Source organism: Lipophrys pholis, assembly GCF_963383615.2.
Source record: "Lipophrys pholis genome assembly, chromosome: 4".
Taxonomy (NCBI): domain Eukaryota; kingdom Metazoa; phylum Chordata; class Actinopteri; order Blenniiformes; family Blenniidae; genus Lipophrys; species Lipophrys pholis.
The window spans coordinates 16447158-16467396 of NC_137637.1; the positions used below are offsets into that span (position 1 = coordinate 16447158).

General features: G+C 42.5%; 2 protein-coding genes across 5 annotated transcripts; one reads left to right on the top strand and one right to left on the bottom strand.

Annotated features, from left to right (window-relative positions):
* The first annotated feature begins 1655 nt into the window (after positions 1-1655).
* nudt2 (nudix (nucleoside diphosphate linked moiety X)-type motif 2) lies at positions 1656-4261 on the top strand. Of its 4 annotated transcripts, none has more exons than XM_080460723.1 (4): positions 1673-1776; positions 2562-2599; positions 3089-3230; positions 3338-4248. In XM_080460723.1, the coding sequence occupies exons 3-4, from the start codon at positions 3104-3106 to the stop codon at positions 3658-3660; spliced, it is 450 nt and encodes a 149-aa protein (XP_080316849.1). In that variant the 5' UTR covers positions 1673-1776; positions 2562-2599; positions 3089-3103; the 3' UTR covers positions 3661-4248. The 4 variants fall into 4 exon arrangements, with proteins under 4 accessions (XP_080316846.1, XP_080316847.1, XP_080316849.1 ...); XM_080460722.1 differs by having other exon boundaries at positions 1675-1776; positions 2562-2625; XM_080460720.1 differs by lacking the exon at positions 2562-2599 and having other exon boundaries at positions 1656-1776; positions 3338-4261.
* Positions 4262-11291: 7030 nt separating this feature from the next.
* ube2r2 (ubiquitin-conjugating enzyme E2R 2) lies at positions 11292-20211 on the bottom strand. Its single transcript, XM_080461413.1, has 6 exons — positions 19611-20211; positions 19060-19249; positions 15637-15723; positions 15404-15501; positions 13257-13391; positions 11292-13132 (listed from the first exon to the last, which is right to left on the bottom strand). The coding sequence occupies exons 2-6, from the start codon at positions 19234-19236 to the stop codon at positions 12847-12849; spliced, it is 783 nt and encodes a 260-aa protein (XP_080317539.1). The 5' UTR covers positions 19237-19249; positions 19611-20211; the 3' UTR covers positions 11292-12846.
* Positions 20212-20239: the final 28 nt, after the last annotated feature.

A 20239-nucleotide genomic window follows, 5' to 3' on the forward strand; every position in this document is an offset into this window, starting at 1 on the left:
GCTGACAGACATTTGTCTCTTCAAGAAAGAAAAGAAGCGCTGTATAACGTTGCACGAAGACGCTACATTGTTTGTAAAAAATTTTTTATTATTTGTGCAGGTTGACTTTCAGTGTGGTAAACTTTTCAGAACAGTGCACCAAGCTGTGGTTGCACTTTGCAGCGACTGTAACTCGCTTCGTCTTCATGTTTGAAGGCTGTGATGAGGAGCAACCATCTTCAAGAGGTTTGTGTCCAGGAAGAGGGTGAGGCTGTGGGAAAGCTGGAGGTGGTGACGAGGAGGTGCCACTCGTCACATTCAGAGGTGGAGAGGGAGAGGAAAAGGCCATGAGGATGCTGGAGAAAGATAGATAGATAGAGAAGTTTTATTATCTGCCCTAAGCGGTGACAAGGCCCCAAACAATACAACACATATTTTTAAAACACACTTAAGACACAAGTAAGACATAAAGGAAATGTTCAACAGAAACAGGAAACTGTAGCGAATAAAAAAAGAAAAAATACATGTACATATGTGCAGTCCGGTTTCTTATTTCATTTTGTTTAGACGGTCTATTGCATTTGGAATGAACAATTTTTTGTAAATGTTTTTGCAGGCCAGAGGGACTTTGAAACGTCTACTTGATGGGAGTAAATGGAAGGAGTGACGGAGGGGGTGAGAGAAGTCCTCTGTGATCAGGGTGGCTTTCCTCCTCACAGAGCGGTTGTACAATTCAGGGATCTTAGTTTGTGGTGAACCTAGGATTTTGATGGCCTGTTTAACAATACGGGAGAGTTTTGTTTTGTGTTTAGTTTTCCTTTCATCACCAATTACCCCCCCCCCCCAGTTTACAGGTAGTAAAGTGGAAATAACGGTGAGATATAGAAAGAACGTTGCAAAAAATTAGCAAAACACCTTGCTCATGGGATGTTTTCTGACCCTTTTGTAGGTTGTGGTAGTGATTATCCTCATTTGATGGGTGAGAGATGAGGTCAACAAAACAAACAGCAAAGCATTCTGTAGACAACAAAGATGTATCTCTTATCTCTCACATACAGTACATACATTCACATTGTGCTCAGTTCCCCCTTCACACGTAAGAGAGAGATCTGTGGGCATGGGGGGGGGGGGCATTCCACTGCTGATAAGAGTACGCTCTTTACCTAACAATAAACTTCCTTTCTTTTACGAGACCCGTAAGCAGGGGGTAACCTCTGCATTTGAGAGCAGCCTAACATCAGTCACATTTCTGAGAGGTGTCACTTCCAGCCTCAGTAAGGCAGCTGAATACAGGCTCCATAAATTTACATTACAAGTCATAATAAGCACAAAAAGTCCAAGTGGGCATTTCCAGGCTTTGATGTGAGTTGTTTATGCCCATTATTTCTATGTTTTGAGGTATTGGTGCATATTTTATATGTGGCAAATCGTACATAAAAAGCTATAAATAAACAGGCGTATGGTCAAACAAATACATATTTTTTAAATATTCAACAATATGATACACCCCCCACCCCCCCAAAAAATGTTTTTATTTAAAAACCTTCATTGGAATTTTCTAGAATATGTGAGGGACTCTAAAATAATTTCATTTCAGTGATAATCGTGCCAAATATGTTGTCGACCCAAATATCACAGGAAAACAAACAAGCGGAACTATTTCATCACCTCGACAAGGAGACGGAGTGGTTTCTCGGTTGCACCGCTGCAACCTGGAGAAAGGAGCCTCAGCCTTTTCCACTGCAGAAAGCAAAAGCCCTTATAGCTCGTTTACAGGCGTTTCTCGTGGAGTAGACAGTAAGTCTGAGACATTTCGACATAACTGAGTGTCTGAAGCACGAGAGCTGCTAATCGACAGCAGTAGATATACAGCACTCTCGCGTCACGAGCGAATCAATTGTGCAGCACGTAAGCTAACGTGCTAAAAAACACACATCTTTATGTGTCTGTGCAAACTATGAATCCGTCAATGAATCTCCACCACGGATCACTTTGACCTGCTAATATCCTACTTACTGTGATGATTGTCTTCGTTACATCTAAAATGGTGACATTTTTCACGTTATTAGCCATTATTACTTTGGGTCGAGCACCTTGGCTAAACAACAACAAAAAACTGCTTTTTCAATAGATAATTCTTGTTGCGCAAAACTCATGTCAACTTTCAACTGTCTGGGCCTTCAATAGGAGTGCTAATTGTTCATGTGGCCCTTTGGGTAAATGAGTTGGCCACTCCCACTGTAAACCATTTAACAATAAAATGAGAAAAAAAGTGATATTAGCCTTTATTAAAGGACAGAGAACAGGAGAGAATAGATAAAATAAATTAGTTTACTGCATTGTTTCATTTGGTTATTTGCGAGTGGTACTCTTTATCGTATTAATGACTTTCACTTTGTGGAATTCGTTTCTATTCTCCAATTTGCAGTGTTAAAGGAGGTTATTGCTTGTAAAACTTAAGAGCCATTTTTGTGACTTTCTTGCAACTATTCACTGTTGCTTGGGTGGTCCTATGGCCTGCCTGAGGCGTTTGTGCTGGCTTGTCCATCCATCTGTCTTCTATACCGCTTTATGTTGTGCAGGATCGCAGGGAGCTGGAGCTGATCCCAGCTAACTGTGGGTGAGGGCAGGATACACCCAGGGCAGGTCAGCAGTCTATCACAGGACAAAGAAAGAATCGGACAACCACACACTCACATTCATACAGAGGGGCAATTCAGGGTCACCAATTAACCTCACATGCATGTTTTTAGACTGTGGGAGGAAAGGAGGAGGCGAGAGGGCTAACCACGGCTCGACTGTGTGGCCTGTGTCGGGATGGGCGGCAGGTTATTTGGAAGGGGCACAGTCGATGGGAGATCACATGCTTTTTCATTGCAGACATGCCTGATATTTTTCTACCACAAGGGAATATAACCTAACTGCTACTGTTGGGTGGCCTGGGTCATTTGGCTCACATTAAGCACTGAATCTTCTGATGGGCTGATTGGGGGTCAGGATAGCTGCTGCACTTATAATGAAGGCTGACTTGTTTTTTCTTTGCAACGTTTCTTTTTATACAGATTCCAGCTCCAGTTCTGAACTCAATACAGAACCTGTTTGTGTGCAGATTTGCTAGTGGAAGATGGCACTGCGAGCTTGTGGCTTCATAGTGTTTCGACGTCTTGGCAGTGCCACCCCCCCACCAGGAATCATCGAGTACCTTCTTTTGCAGACGTCCCATGGAGAACACCACTGGACCCCACCCAAAGGTGCGCCAAAAACACTACAGACATCAGTCGGTCGGACACAAATAAGCTGAATTCTCCTATTACAGCTTTAGGTGGTTATCATTGATATCTCATTCGCTCACCGTCAGGCCACGTGGATCCAGGCGAGGACGACCTCACAACAGCTCTGAGGGAAACCAAGGAGGAGGCGGGGCTGGGGACGGAGCACCTGCGGGTGATGGACGGCTTCGTCCAGGAGCTGCGCTACGAGGTGCGAGGCAAACCCAAAGAGGTGCTGTACTGGCTGGCTGAGCTGAAAGACCCGAGGACGGCGGTGACTCTGTCTGACGAGCATCAGGACTACCGCTGGGCACGGCTGGAGGAGGCCTGCTCTCTGGCCCGGTACAAAGACCTGCAGGACACGCTGAGGGCAGCCCAGCGGCACTTAGAGGCTCAGCAGAACAAACCGTGACGTGTCCGGGCAGTCACTGCCACGAGAGGATGAATACAGAAGGGAAGTAACTGCTAACGGTCGTGGAAGCACACATTTTTGTGGGAGCGTCCAGTTTGGAAACACTGCAAAGAATTTCTCCAAACCTTTTAAATTTTTCTGAACTCCAAACTTCAAATATTTATCATTAATAACACATGTGAAGGAAAGTATGTTGCAGCTCCTAATCTGCTTTGTGATCAGTGTCACCTGCTTCACTTTTATCAATGTAGCTGCAAGTTTAGGAATCTTTTCCCTGTGGCCGTGTCTGCTCCATTAAGCTTTGTGTCCATCTCTTCTGGTCTTCTTACATCTGTAATGTGATTGTCCCATCCACTTTTTTTTTTTTTTAGTCTTGAAGCTGGGAAGGTACATCTTATTGCAAAAAAACGTTCTACTGCACAATCTTGTGTCACTAGCAGATTTCCATCTATCAATTCAAATGAGGACACAATTTCATTAACAGTAACAAACTGATGTGATCTTGTTATTACACAAAAGCAGTAATGTTTTATGTTGTAATACTTTTTTTTTTTCCAGTGTATTGTCAATAAAAATGGATCCAAGTTGATATTTCTTGTCACATCTATTGATACAGTCTCAATTCTGTAGTATTAAAAACTCCAATTCCAAACCGGTTGGAACAAACTACAAATGTAAATTAATCAAGAATGCAATCAATAGCGTATTTCATGATTCCATACTTAACTCACAATGGAACAAAAAAGAACGTCTGATGTTAAAAGTAAAACTATTTGATAATCATGTAAAACAGGTGCTCATTCTGAATTTGAATAACAGTGTGAAGTAAAGCTGGAACTGGTTCAAGCAAGATTGTAAACTGGAGCTGTCGCCACACGGTGGGGACAAAAACTTGATATCCATAAAGTGACACGCCAACATTGAGTTTCTGGAACATAAATGCATGTCTTCTGAAAGATACTTATGTATAGGACTTAATTGTCACAATGACGTTTATTACGTCATTATTTCACATGAATGTGTTTAGTATCGTCTGTCCAAAACTGTGAACCTCAGAAAGGTCATATTTGATCCGAAACTTATAAAATTGTGTCGGACATTGTTAAGTAACGGGCTGTTTTGAATTGTAGACACCTGAGATGTTCAGTGTTTTCTGTGCGTCACTGGAGTTCAGCTGTGGACCCGACAACTTTCCAAATAGAGAGAGTGAAAAGAAAGGCGGCAGCGTGAACGGCAAAAAAGCAACTGATGTCTATTTAATCCGAAGCATCCTTTTGTTCTGCTGCACTGCTCCCTGCAGGTACGGGGCTCTGCTCCGGACTTCAGGCGGCAGGATTACATTAATAGCCTCTGCTGAAAGATGGCCGAGGAGTCATTAAAGAAACGAATGTGCTCGTTCAGCTATTACAGTAGAATGGAGGAGCTTGCGTCAATTAGCTGTCATTTTTCATTAGAAGGACACGTGGGGGAAAAACTGCTTTGCACACTGATTATGAAAGGGGGAAGGTCAGTGAAAGTTCTTGGAGTGACCTCTATCATTTTGCCGTCATCAGACACATAAACTGTCGGGGGGGGGGGGGGGGGGTGAAGAAAAGAGCTGGAATTACTGATTAATTTCATGCCTGGCTGAGCACACAAGCTGCTCGCTCTTTGATAAAAGATAACTGAAGCTCCTGAACTGAACTAACCCCCATGATTAATTATTTATTGTGTGATTCCCTGTATCATCCTTATAAGATGCATGAAATATTACAGTATCACCTGCACACTATTGAATCAGTGTACCGATGCATTTTAATCAGAATGCAATTATGGACAATAATTCAGCTTGTTGGACATTTGACCATGAAGTGGCTGTTAGCAGTGCAGCAGAATCAGGAGAAAATGTGCTTCTTCTTTTTTTTCCATGGCGTCCACTTACAGCTCTTATTAAGTTGGATTTATCTGCAATCTGAAGAATTAATTTTAGAGGTTCCTGTTTCCACACTGGGACACTGGAGAGGAATGAATTCTAAATGATGGTGCCCTAAGATGTCAAAACAATTTAATAGTTAAAAAATTACAATAAAACTAATGTTCAGACTGATTCGTCAGTGGAGACCGTTAAGGATTATACAACGCTCGGAGTCTGATTGGACGAGGGACTTTGTGTGAGTCCTGGTCTTCAGTATAACAGCATCGGGACACGTCACAGCTGTATCACGCCACATTGAATGTGGAGCGATACACCGTTCCCCATGTGATGGTGCCACACAGTGGAGCAGCTTGTAATTAAAGAAATAAAATGTAGTTTGTTTCGAGTTATTTTAATTTGGAGGGAAAAACTACACTTTGGTTCGAAAAGGAGTTTGGAGGAGTGCTGAACCACATGCAGAGTTTCTATGCATTTTACTGTTCTTTTTTTAAATTTTCTGTCCACAGGACTGGTCAAGCTTTGTGAGAAGTGATAAAGCATCCATCTATCATTCATAACATTTCATATAATGCACGGCGATAGGGGTGCTGGAGCTGATCCCGGGTGACTACCGATGAAGGCAGCGAACACCCTGAACAGGTGGACAGTATATTACAGAGCAAAGACAGAGAGACAGAGTCACCAATTAACCTCAAACACGTTTCTGGGCTGCAAGCTTTACACTGAAAGTCCTCCAAGCCTGGACTGACGCAGGAGCTCTGTGATGAAACCCACTCAGACGGTGGTTCGATTTCACAACCACCTTCAACGTTCATCTCAACAATCAGTTCATCGTACAGATCATGTCCACGCAACAATCTTGGTAAATATGAAGGGCAACCGGCTCGGGTAGGCAGGAGACTATCCACCACGTACAACCTCGCAAACCCTCAGTGTCGGCAGCTTAGAACAGCAAACTGAGGTCACAGCTCACACAGTCTCACCAAACCTGGACGGCAGGAAGACGAAATATTTCTTGGTCTGATGGAAATTGATTTCGGCTGCGACATTCAGAGCGTAAGGTCTGAATTTGGTGGTAACTAGAGAAAAGTTTTCCTCTATTCTGGCGTTTGTTTGACGTGGTGGTGAATCTGTTGCTGGTAGTGGTATTATGAGGGAAACCTTCTAGGCAAATGTATGGCCATCACTGAAATAATGTTTTTATGAAAACAAATAGATTCTTCTCCATCAATCAACTTCTTCTCATACTTGTTTCTAGAACGGTCGTGCATCACGTCCAGCATTGACCCATTCTATATATTCTAGATATCCACTCTCTGTGTAATTTAATGAACAATTTCAGAATGTCCTGCATGAGACGAGTGCCAACATTTACGGCGAGACTTGCAGGGAACAATATATGATTAACTAAAAGAAAGCAGAATAAAGTCTGTGTGTCCCTATATTATGTCCAACTAACTGCTTCCAATTGAGTAAAATATTACATTTCCTCCACTTCCTGTGAAGGAATGTATTGTATTTGTATTCTCTTTCAGTTACCAATATATTAACTTCACTACTCCAGTATTTAAAGCCATTGACTGTCATCAAGTATACATTTTAAATTACTGGTAAAATGACATCACTGCGAAAAAAATTAATATCTAAAGCAGTCACTACAAACTGAGTGTGATGACATTCTCATTTTCACTTAATTTCTAGTGTGTGTGTGTGTGTGTGTGTGTGGGGGGGGGGGGGGGGGGGGGGGGGGGGGGGGGGGGGTCTAAGTATTGTATTAAGCTCGGGGTCAGAAGAAAAAGGTGAGCCGGTTCCACCTGATACCAGATACAACGGTGTTCTTATTGAGGCCGCCGAGCGCAACGTGGACCCAGAAAAGGAATGATCAGATTGCAGCAAACCAAAGGTCGAGTTCACAGGGAGCTAATCTCTGTCCCATTGTCGTAAACACAAAACGTCCCAAAAGCCGACACTTAATACAACTCGTCACGTTTGTTTAAGACCTTCGCTGCAGGTCTATTATGAAAGAGTCGGACTTTATTTTAAAATGGAACTTTGTTGAGTTGTAATCATACAAAAGTGACTCAAATGTTTGACTTAAGTCACTTTCCCTCCCCAAAAAACCCTATCAGAAAATAAATTCCAATTGCAATGTTGTTTTTAGATCCTATTTGTGTTAATCTAACCCTTAAAGACAATACATCGCCAAACAAACGTAACTCCTGTTAGCATTTAGCATGCAGCGATAACCAGCAGCATAAAGTGAGGTGAAACCCTTTCAGCAGGCTTTATCGACATATCGTTTTATTTTGAATAATTTTCCAACTTAACCACAATAACTGTCCATTTGCATATCACTCCTTTTTTTTCCTCTTTTCTTAGTCCAAACCCACCGTGTCTGTTCTCCACAGCATGTGAGCATAGCGACACACATCGAAGCCAGACCGCAAACAAACCCAACAAATGTGTTCTCTTTTTTTTTGTCGTACAATAGAAACTTTATAAGTGACATTTTGCATCCTCACAAACACAAAATGGTGTGGAAAGAAAATGAAAGAAAATCAAACATGAAACCAAGGAGGACAGCGTTTACATCGACAGGCGTGGACACATCGTGGTATCATCGTGGACGCGAGAAGGCCTCGGGGGAGGGGAGGTGGCGGGGGGTGGGGGAGGGGCGGTGGAACCTCACACACGGTCAGCCCACACTTTAAAAACAAAACACACCTTTATGCACCCACATGCTTACACGCAAACACACACACACACTCAGAGTAAATGAACTATTTCATTCAGTTTTTGTAACGTGTACGGAATAACATCTCAACATCTGTGATCCTGGATTGTGACTTTTTCTTTTTAATAATAGTGTTTCTCTTATCAGTCGGCTCTGTGGATCTTTTATTCCACCTCAAGTACAAAAACCGAGACGTGCACTTCTAAAGAAGCTGAAATTTCTATTATTAGAAGCTACACTACATCTAACCTTTTTTTTTTTCTTTTTTTCCTCTAATGAAATGATAATGTTGTTTTGGATTTCTAAATTTGTAATAACGTGGCTTTGATGCAACAGTTTGACCTCTTGGGAAACTTTGTTGGGGACAGTTACAGAGACATAGATGGGAGGACTGACCGTGTCTGTTAAATACGGTCATACACTGCAGCACAAAACCAGGCAAAACCCATTTTACTTCACACGGCTGTTAATGTTGGATCTCTGGAACTTGTAGAGACTTCTTTTTACCTGGCACATTTCACCCAGAATGAAAAAAATCGACTTAATCTGCTTTTGGTGGCCAAAGATAGTCTGAGTTTTTATGAATGAAATCTCTCAGGAAACCTCAATACAGTTCCCATTCTTACCTTGTATCTATGTGCTCATTGTCCATTCATCTCTAGATCTCTGCCAAATAACTATCTATGAATTATTAATGGAGTACATCTACCTCAAATTGCCTCTTTACTTTCTCCTGTAAATGGGTGTCAAATGTCAGATGGCTTATCTTGCACTGGAGGGGGTTTCCTAATTCAGGAGCCATGAATAGAAAGAAATGCCTACACAAGTTGGTGGGGTCTCCTCTGGTACCAACAGTGCCGACGATGGCATCCAATGCCCCTCTGGCCCCCCCGACATGTCAATGAAGCCCCTTCCACTTTTCACTCGATATACAAAGACTTCATGTATTCTTGTTAACTTGATATATTCCACCAGAGGACGCGAGATTGTGTTTGTGAAGCGACTGCACCAACGTCAATATGCAGTTTAACTGTTCTGGCTTTCAGGGTCAACCATGGGACAGTAACTGTAATTTACACATATTGCCCTCATTTGTAATTTTAGGGAGAATTTTTTTTCTTATTCCAAGTTGTAGTCAGAACTAGCTACACTGCTGCTGGTTTGAAACACATTTAATGACTAAGCATTGCAGGATCAATGTTCACATCGAAGCCTCCATCACAAAGCGTGGCTTTACCAACATATTCCATTCGCACGCACGCACACACACACACACACACACACGAGTGATTCCTTTCATTGCCCACTATGGATCTTATGTCGGAGCACCGTGTGGGACGGGCGAAACTGGAGACAACCTAAAGAAATGTTGTGAATTTCAGGGATCTTTCTGCCTTCTATGCTGTGTTAACAAATCCAATAAAAGGTCCATTTGAGAAGTGGATTTTCCCTCTCCCTCAACAGAATCCAGTCCAGAGCACAGAGCCAAGAAAAAGTGTTTCCGAAATCCAAAAGGAGTCTCGTGAAGAGTTTTTTTTTTTTTTTCCCCCCCGTCTTCTTTCAAACAGCAGTAAATCCACTACATGCATCCATCGCTCTGCAGTTTTGAAAATAAATGGTGATGTGGGGTCATACTTGGTTTCCTTGGCATAATCTCCATCCACTTGAGTCGCCATTTGCCCCAGTGCTTAGGTGTGTCGAGGAGGACAACAGACTCATGAAACAAAGCTCAAAGTGTGTAGGTAACTAGATGCAGCACAAGTAATAATAGTCCCATTATGCTGTTTGGTGTGTTCAAAAGCTTAATACTCACAGAGCGAGAGTCTTTTCAATCAGTCAATTCATTTGCCAATTCAGGCATTCAATAAAAGCGCTAGAACAAGGAGCGAACACACTCAATGACTTCTCAGCTGGACAACGTCCAAAGGGTCATTTGGGCAAACTAAAATCTGCACTGGCTGCACAAAAACAAAAAAACACACGGAAAGCCCTGACATCATAGCCAATGTGAATAGTGAATGTCAATGCACACACGCGCACAGAGGTAACAGGCAATCAGTGTCATATTCATTCAAATGTATTTCTAAGCTGCGTGGTGGATCTTGTCCCTGTGGATAAACAGACTCGACGTGGCGTAGCACAGTAACGGCGTTCAGAAAGCTGCGGTCAGCAGGTGTTCGAGTAACGGATCAAATCTGAACACTTCCCCATCTATTGCGACATAACGGAAGTGATGCCGAGAGGAAAGGGTACATTTTGAGTTTTCTTTGTTTGACTCTTGCCTGCTAAAAAAAAAAGAAAAAAAGAAAAAGAAAACACTCTTATAAAGGACCCTAATCTGGAATAATAGCAACACTCAGTCATGTGTAAACGGCAGGATCAGAGCGAGCGGGAGCACTCCTGGCCTTCTAATAATACCCAATGACACAGAAAGTAAGAAAAGGAGGTGGAGGTGAGGAGCAGTTTGCGTGTTAAGATTCTCGTCGTCTGGCTTTTCTCTCTCAGTCAAAGTCTATTCAGGCCCTGAGGTTTAAGAGGCAGAGAGAGGCGTGGGAGGCGATGTGGGGGAAAAAAGAAAAGAAAAAGGTCTTCGCCTTGTTGTAACCCCTCACCTAATGATGCTGCTTTGTGGGGGTTTAGGAGGGAAGAAGTCATGACGGATACCAGTGAACGGGTATCCAGGAGGGGGGTGGAGTCACGGCAGAAGCCTCCGTTTGCAAGTTGAAGTTGATTGCATCAAAGTGGAACAAGAGACAGGCGTGAGGGGACAGAGACATTCCTCCTCCGTGGGACACACTGAGAGACGGAGACGGGACAAGCCGACCAGCTCATCGACCAGGTAATGAGTCAAACAGCGAAGTGACCGAGCCATTCCACAAAACACCAGGAGAGACAACGCTACAAAACAAAATCCCCCCCCCCCCCCCCCCCCCGAAAAAAAACCCCAAACAAACAAAAGAAAAACCAGCAACAAGGGAAGACACAGTGGACAGAACCAATCTTTCTTTCAGCACGAGAACAATCAATCTGAGGTGGAGCTGCCAGGCGGGGAGCTGGCCAGCCACACCGGGGTACAAGAGACCACCACAAGGGCAATTTGTTTTCATCATTTAAAAAAACTAAAACAATCTGTTTACTTGGATCGCCCGGAACTGATTGTTTTATCTTTGGGTAAGGCCAGGTCAGAAAAACAAAGACTTATGCCTCTGAAGGTTTTCTTAAGGTGAGAGAAATGAAAAATAAAGTAAATGAAATTTACATCGAGTTCAATTCTATTGACATACATTTTGCCATAATTTGTCAGAATTTTCTTGACATTTGCAGACCTCTGTTTACATAACTATACCTCCGGAGAGGTCACGGAGGGAAAACATTACGGTGGATTTCTGTTACATTAACAGATTGTGTGAACGGTTTTCTAAAAACCAAGTTGTTGCCATTGTCGCCATCCAAACAAGGCGCAGAGTTGGAAAAGGTATTACAATTTAAACCGCTTTCGAAGACGGAACTGTAGCTCAAAGCTAATGTCTGCAGACCAAAAAATTTAAAGATTTGGTTGCCGTTATCAAACTGCTACCTTTAAATATGGGAGGCTCCGTCTATGTCAGTCCATTAATCTTTGTTTGCAGCGTTTGCAACGCTTCTGCCTCCACAGCTGGATGAGGCGCGTTTCTACGAAATACAAAGCAAATTGGCCGTGGATTATTATTTTTTTTTTACAATGAATGCATCATATAAACAATCGCGAGTGAGTTGCATGCGCACTTCAGATCTACGGCAAAAGGGCTAAAGGCAAAAAAGTCTCAGCGTGAACTAAAGGAGACTGACGATTCGGTCTTAAAAGTGCAACCGAATGCCTTGGTTCGTAAGGAACTCGGCGCATGAGAAGAATATACAGCATGAAGTTTAAAAATGACCCTAAAGACGAGTATATAGTCCGACGTGGAGGTTTTGCTCGCTCTGCAGTTGTTCATTTCTATATGACGTTAATGAGGCTTTGCAGATCCATGCCGTCATTTTAACGCGGCGTGGACGGGGGAACAAACATTCATGGAAAAAAGAAAAATGCTAAAGGTACTCTCAAAAACACTTTTACTGTGCTCGCAAACAGTGCAGGGAAAAAAATTTTTTTTCAATCTCTCTAAAGCTCCAGAACATTTGATGCCGGACAGAGTGCAAGCTGTAATTAAGGCAAACGGTGGAAAGACCAAAATCTGACTTTCAGTAAAAACAGTACCGACAAACTTTAGCTGAGATGCTATGAAACAACATTACGCTGACAAGTGGGAAGTAATCGAACACTTGCATTAGTTTGATAAATGATGAAAGGTTTTTGGCAGTAGACTTTTGACCCCACTGCATGTGCAAACGTACACACGCAAGACATAGACACACACACGCGCGCGTACGCGCTTGCACACACACACACACACACACACACACACACACACACGTTGAAAAAAGAGGGGAAGGGGGTGGTGGTGGTGGTGGTGGTGGTGGTGGGAGAGCTGGCAGGGAGGAGTTTTCATCTTGACCATCATGAGTCTTCGTTGCCAGAGTCATCCTGGTTGTCGTAATGTCTGGTGGACGTCCCGCCGTCCTCCGCAGCGCTGATCGCCCCGGCCTCGCCTACCGACTCCATCTCGCTCTCGTCGTCCTCGTCATCTTCCTCCTCCATGTCGTCGTCGTAGAGGTCGTCATAGAGGAGGTCCGAGCTGCTGTCCTGAGAGGGAACCCTGGTCTGGACGCAGTACTCGGCCAGCGTGGTTGGCACCTTGACGCCGTCGCGCTCTGCCTCGGCTGCGGTTGACATCACCTGTTTCCTGCGGGGAAGATGGGAACTCAGTGGGTCACAGCACAGCAACTGGGAAATTGTCAGGGTCAGGGGGAGCCCAACAGGGCCCGTCCTCCTACGCCTTGAAATACTCTGCTGTCACTGTGAATTACCTGATAATCTCTGCATACTCCTTATCCTTGCCTTTGCTGTCCCTCCATTTACGAAACATGACGGAGGCGTCCACGTTGGCTGGAGAGAAGGTGTTGGGCTCATTGAGCAGGGAGATCACACTAAGCAGGATGGTCCTGATCGTGGAAGAACGGCGCAGGAAGAAAAAAACAAAACATGCATACACACAAAATGAGAAACATCCAAAATCGTGATAGAAAAACTTCAGAAGCTTCAGACAAAGGCGTCCCCTCACTTCTATCGCCTGGTGGCTCAATTACACGCCTCACCCAATCTGCTCACACTTTCAAATCCAGACTCAGCACTCTGCAGCGACTATGCATCTTGCTGACAAGCCAAATTTAGAAGCTATACAGTAAACTACCCTGCAGCAGGGTCGTCTTCAGAACCAAGAAATGCAACTTGTTTCAACTTCACGTGAGGCACAGACAGTCTGGTTCACAAACATGTGGCCATCTGGATTCTTGTCATGCATTTTCATCCTATACAACACCACAGTGGTGAAAGTGCAAACTAATAATCATAGAATAATACATAATGTCAAATCCAAGGTGGTGGTGTCCAACTCTACATGGACCTGGCCTTTTGTTTGTTTTTTTAATTGTCAGGTCTTGTTCTACAGTGGACAATTAAATGTCTGCATTGTCTGAAATCACTGGCTCAAAAAGTGTGTGTCTGAAAGTTTACTGTACCATGTTGCTTTGATAAAATACCACAACTACAGATCAAATCTGATCAAACATAACATATAGCTGTATTTCCAGGAAGCAGAATGGTGCATGGGGACATAATTGTTGGTACCCCTCGGTTAATGAAAGAAAAAACCCACAATGGTCCCAGAAATAACTTCAATCTGAGAAAAGTAATAATAAATAAAGATTCAATGAAAAATAAGCAATGAAAATCAGACATTGCTTGGCCTGGACAAAAATGATGGTACCCTTAACTTAATATTTTGTTGCACAACCTTTTGAGGTAATCACTGCATTCAAACGATTTCTGTAACTTTCAATGAGACTTCTGCACCTCTCAGCAGGTAGTTTGGCCCCCTCCTCATGAGCAAACTGCTCCAGTTGTCTCAGGTATGAAGGGTGCCGTCTCCAGACGGCACGTTCCAGCTCCTTCCACAGACGTTCAATAGAATTTAGATCAGGGCTCATAGAAGGTCACTTCAGAATAGTCCAATGTTTTGCTCTTAGCCATTCTTTCGCTGTGTGTTTTGGGTCATTATCCTGTTGCAAGACCCATGACGTGCGACTAAGACCAAGCTTTCTCACACTGGGCAGCACATCTCTCTCTAGAATACCTTGATAGTCTTGAGATTTCATTTTACCCTGCGCCAGATGAAGCAATGCAGCCCCAGAACATAACCGAGCCGCCTCCATGTTTCACGGTCGGGACGGTGTACTTTTCCTTGGTATGTTTCATTTTTGCGTCTGATGTGACTTGCCAAAGACTTTCAGTTTTGTCTCGTCTGTCCACAGGATATTCTCCCAGAAGCTTTGTGGCTTGTCAACATGCAGTTTCCTATTACGGCCACATCCAGGGAGGTTGGCTAAAGTCCTGCGGATCTTAAATTTTTTGAATAATTTGTGAAACTGCAGTCACAGGAACATCTCGCTGCTTAGAGATGGTCTCATAGCCTTTTACCTTTAACATGCTTGTCAGATGATTTTTCTTTCTAATCTCCTGAGACAACCCACTTCTCCGTTTCCTCTGGTCCATGTTAAGTGTGGTACACACCATGTCACCAAACAGCACACTGGCGACTCGCCACCCTTTAAATAGGCCAACTGACTGATTAGAAGTTTGTAGACTGTGTGTGATGCGAATTAGAGGACACACCTCAGTTGATAGTGAAATTATTTTCTAACTTTTCAAGGGGGTATCATAATTTTTGTCCAGGCCTGTTTCATGAGTTTATTTTTATTTTTTTTAATAATTCTGTTGAACCACAATTCAAAATTAATGTCTGATTTCCATTGCTTCATTATTATCGAATTTTTTATCTATTATTACTTTTGTCAGATGCAAGTTATTTCTGTGACCGCTGTGAGTTTCTGGTACCAACAACTTTGTCCATGCGCGTAAAAGTTAGGAGAAAAGCAGAGGTTGTGTTTGATACTACCTGACATTCTGCGTAGGATTCCACCTTTCAGAGGGCAGCTCCCCGCTCTGAGGGTCATCGACAGGGGGGTGCAGGATGGAGATGCACACGTCTCCATTCTAGAGGAAAAAAAATCAAGGCTCATGTTAAAAAGACAAGAGTGTCTGTATAGCCGACATTCACAAATGGCTAATGGGGACATTTGAAAACTAGAGAAAGAGGTAATGAGGGATAGAAAAAAAAAACATTTGTACCTCATAGATATTGGGGTGCCACATCTTGGTGAGGAAGCGGAAGGTTGGCGGGGAGTACGGGTAGTCCACTGGGAACTTGATGTGAGCCTGGAAGAACAAAGAGAGGGTTATTTCCTCAACGAGTTTTGCCTGCCGTCGGGCCTGGAATGTATAAGAATGCGTTTCACTTAAACCAGAAACTTATTTTGATTAACTTCAACAAGTCTGACAAGGTTGGGATGATGTTTAAATTGTGAATTAAAAATAAGACGGATCAATTTGCAATCCTCAAACACTCAGATTTGTTGCGCAATATAACATAACCTTTTTTTTTTTTTCTTTCATTCAAATGATCTAATTTTGACACCAGCAACTCAAAGAGTTGGGGCAGGAAGGTGATATCACTGCGTGGTTCCTGGATTCTCATCTGGTGTTAAATTCTTTCACCTCAAAAATATTCATCTTTTTCATCCGAGTTCTCATGGAGAGAAAAAGGTTTTTTTTTGTTTGTTTTATGTTTTAATTAGTGAAAGATCAGGACTGCGACAGGCCAGTTCAGCACTCGGGACTTTTCCACTATGACACTGTCCTGCTAAACTATGCCAGGCCTTGAAAGGAGTATTTGTGATTCTAAATCCTCTTCAGCGTTGATGCTTTCAGTCCAGATTATAGGCACCAATGTATCCCCACGCCATCAGAAATGAAGGTTTTCAGACTGAACGCTGAAAACAAAGTGGATGATTGCTCTCCTCTTTAGTTGGCAGAAAATGACTATTTGTGGTTTCCAAAAGCAAACTTTTGAAATGTAAATAATTTGACCCTGTACTATTTAATGAGCTTCACATACAGTGACTTCTGGAAGCGTTCCTGTGTCCGTGCAGTGGCTCCAGCCTTGTTTTTTTTTTTTTGTTTTTTTTTTTTTAAATCATGTGAGGGCCTGTTGATCATGAACATGCAATATTAGCCTGTGGCTTGTGTTCCTCATGCAGAAGGATTCATCAATCGTGTCTGAATAAGTTCATGTTATTATAGGATACTGGTGAATGCTTTTAAAGAATTCCCTCTGGCATTAATAAAAACAAAAAGTCTATTCTATTTTATAAGCTCTCTATTTACTGACCCCCAAGAAAGCAGTATAAACAAATTGTAAATGTTTGTTCAATTATCACTGTTGTGCTGCAGAGGGACTTGAGTTCACTTTAGGAGAAACAGATGGCTGTGAAGGCCAGAAAAAAAGGAAAAAAGATCACCAACCAACCAGACCACATTTTATCTCCTGATTTCTCCCTCGCGTTTTCAAGCAGAACATATAATATGTGCTAAAGCAGGACACATTGGAATCCTACACTGCCTGTGCTATGAGGCCGCTTAACATAAGAAAATTCAATTTTAAATGAATTTTATGACTCGATTGTTTCCCTTTTTTTTCATGACGTCCTATTTATTTATTTGTTGTTTTGATTGTTATAGTTTTCTTTGTTTTGGATAACTTCAAAGATAATGTATCATTTAAAAAAGTTCTTAGTCTTTTCATGTTTTATTGAAAGTGATTTGCACTTGATTTGCCCATAAGGGACAAATAAAGATGCTGTGACAGCTGCTGGTTGATAAGTTAATATAAGTAAATAAAGTAATCTTTTTGTGTTTGCCGATTTTATTAAAAAAAAAAAAAAAAAGTGTCTCTTTAAGTTTCCTTACAACTGAAAGGTTTCTAAAGCACGTACAAGTTACTCTAAACTTTAGACTTGAAGGAAATTAGGATTTTAGAAGCTGCTTTATGCTTAAAATGCATGTATTTGATATAGTCAAAGAGAAGTGATACAGAGTTACTAGATGGCACATGCTCTCCTCAATTGTTTGAATAACAGCAAATATTAAACCGGAATTTGGGGTCCCGTCTACATACATCTTCAACAATACATGACAACACATGCAATCAGTCACCGTCACCTACATTCAGTGGAAAAACTGCCAACATGTGAAAAACAAATAAAAACTGATATCAGCTGACAGATTATTAGGTGATCGTGGCTCTGTGTTTTATCTGCAGTAGTACCAAAGAGAAGGACGCAAAGTCTTGGGTGTGTTTCCAGTCAGATAGGACTATCATCACGGCACAGCGAGTCATCATGCAAACATGAAACAAACTAATTTCATGATGCCTCGGCACAAGTGTCCACATTTGATATTCATATAAAAGCGACTGTCTGACTACCGAATCTGAATGCAACAATGAATTTGATGTCTGGGTGTGTCAGGGCGTAAATGTATAGAGAGTAATGGTGAATGTACGACTTTAGTCTTTTAATGACCATACATAATACAGGCGATTAGAAACATTTCTTAACGTTAAGTCAAACACTGAAATCTGAACGTTATCTCTTTTATAAAAGCAAACTAGATCACATTAGTTTGTGGCCATGAAGGTAGCAGTAGTTGCATGTCTGAAAGAGTAAAACAAAACACATTTCATGATGGAGCAGATCCACAGCAAAAAACCTATTCCTTGTCTTTGTACTTATTTCTGAGAAATGTTTCAAGTTCTTTAAAAAAAAAAAAAAAAAAAGAGATGCTCATTGAAAGGTCACTGTTTAATTTTTGTACTTATTTTCAATTTCTTTTTTTTTTTTGTGCATTTTCTAGAGGAAAATGTGACATTTCTATTTCTACATTCGAATTATCCATACTCCGAAATACTCTTTCTACTTAGGGCTATTTGAGTTTTGCTACTTCTGCATGTGGCTGGTTATCCGATGTGAGTGAGGTCGGAACTCTGGTATCTATCAACAGCCTTTTCTGATAGTGTCACCGTTTACGGTACATATATACACAAAGTACCTGACTGGTTTTAACCATGTTAATATGACGGAGGTGGAGGTGGAAACCAACTTTGCGATCACAAACTGTGTGAACGTGTGACAAGTGAGAAGAACGCCAATATGTTCGCCGCATTATTTTGGAGTCCCGGATAGGTGACAGTGCACGATGATCACGTGCACGAACTGAAGACTGAAATGTGCCCTCGCCGTCGTGTACACTTGACACGGAAAGAGTAACATGAAAGCAAGGAAGACGAGTCTGATCTTGCCCTTCTCTCTTTCTCTGCGCAGAGGTGCCATTTATATCGGTCTCATAGCTAAAAATAGCCATTTGAAGCACAACCATAGTACAGTGAAGGGGGTGAAGGCTGGGCAAGGAGAAAGTGGTGGACAGGGGGGGAAAATGACCGGGAATGAATAAAGTATAGAGCGAGCTGCCTTAAAAAAAAAAAAAGAAACCAGGAAATGTGAAATGTATTGATATATTTTTACTACAGTTTTTCAGAGTATGGACTACACGTATATCTATGGAGAAATTTGGCATAGAATAATAACTGTGCCTCATTCGGTAAACTTGTTTGTTTTCACGGGTTTTTAAAGCATTTCGAGGAAGGATTTGCCTCACCTTAAAGTAGCCGCCCTCATAAAGGGTATTTGGGGGTCCAAAGATGGCCACTTCCCAGTTGTAGAGGTCAGACTCCTCCACCAGAGTGATGCGGAAGCCCTCCACAGGCTGCTCCTGCAGAGACTTCAGCTCCATCATCAGGGCCTTCTGGGAACTAGGGGTTGCCTGGTGGGCCATGGTAATTCCACTTCTGACACAGGAAACGGTGTTCAGGGGGTAGAAAGTGAACACAAATGGTTAGGGTCTTCGTGAAATCGTCTTACATGTATTTCTCACTCAATGATCACCCAGCAAAAGACACCTACACACTCTCAGCATTGTTTGTTTAGATATTTGCCTTTGTTAAAAAAAAAAGAAAAAAAAAAAAAAAAAAAGACGTTAGAGCAAAGGAAAAATACCAGATAACGACTGCGCTGTTAAAATGGTAGCAGCGTTAATATAATACCTCAAACACAAACAGGATATGTGGCGGCACAGGCTAGCTCGGGTCAGTGGTTTAAGTATGCGGGCCCTTTATGAGGGAAAAGCAAAGTTAACAAAAAAGTGTTTACCTCCGTCTCCTTGCACTGTAATGTGTGTTGGTGTCGTTAGAGCTGAAGCCTGGAAGGTAAACTCATTGGTCGTCCAAGCTAACCTGGCTTTGCCTTGACAGGGAGACAGTGACAGGAGCAGTGGATTTTCTGCTAAAGCCTATGGCTGCTCCTCGTGTTGTGTTCCCCAAAAATTCTTTGTGTTGACAGTTGACATGGAGCAAGTATCAGTACAAGTCACGGTCTCCCGAGGATCATTCTCGGGCTGAAAACAGTAGTCTGGTGGTCCCTGACATCCCTCCGTGCTGCTGGTTCGGTTCGGAGAGGCGCTCAGCTGATCCCTGCTTGTTTGTGTTTGTTTATCTGCTCTCAGGCAGTCTCAACTTCTCCACACGTCAGCTAAACCCCCACCGAGCAACTTCCTTCAAATGGAGCACATTTCCAGCTCCCTACCGGACCCTCCAGCACAGCCGCGGTGTTAGAGACGGACAGAGTCGAGCCCGCGGTCGCAAAACGGACAGTAACTGAGAGGTTTACACTCGCAAATTACAGTGAATTTCATCGATTTTTATTTTCCTCCCATCGATGCTTCCGGCTATCATTGCGCGTGTCTGAAGAACGTAAAGCGCGTACGGGTCTGTGCGTGACGT

Excerpts from the sequence above, each read along its gene's own strand:
- ube2r2 (XM_080461413.1), bottom strand. The coding sequence starts at position 19,236 with ATGGCCCACCAGGCAACCCCTAGTTCCCAGAAGGCCCTGATGATGGAG. Across the intron at positions 15,502-15,636 it reads GGCACCCCAATATCTATGAG|AATGGAGACGTGTGCATCTC; the intron begins GTACAAATGTTT and ends TTTTTCCTCTAG. Across the intron at positions 13,133-13,256 it reads GAGTATGCAGAGATTATCAG|GAAACAGGTGATGTCAACCG; the intron begins GTAATTCACAGT and ends TCTTCCCCGCAG.
- nudt2 (XM_080460720.1), top strand. The coding sequence starts at position 3,104 with ATGGCACTGCGAGCTTGTGGCTTCATAGTGTTTCGACGTCTTGGCAGT. Across the intron at positions 3,231-3,337 it reads CCACTGGACCCCACCCAAAG|GCCACGTGGATCCAGGCGAG; the intron begins GTGCGCCAAAAA and ends GCTCACCGTCAG.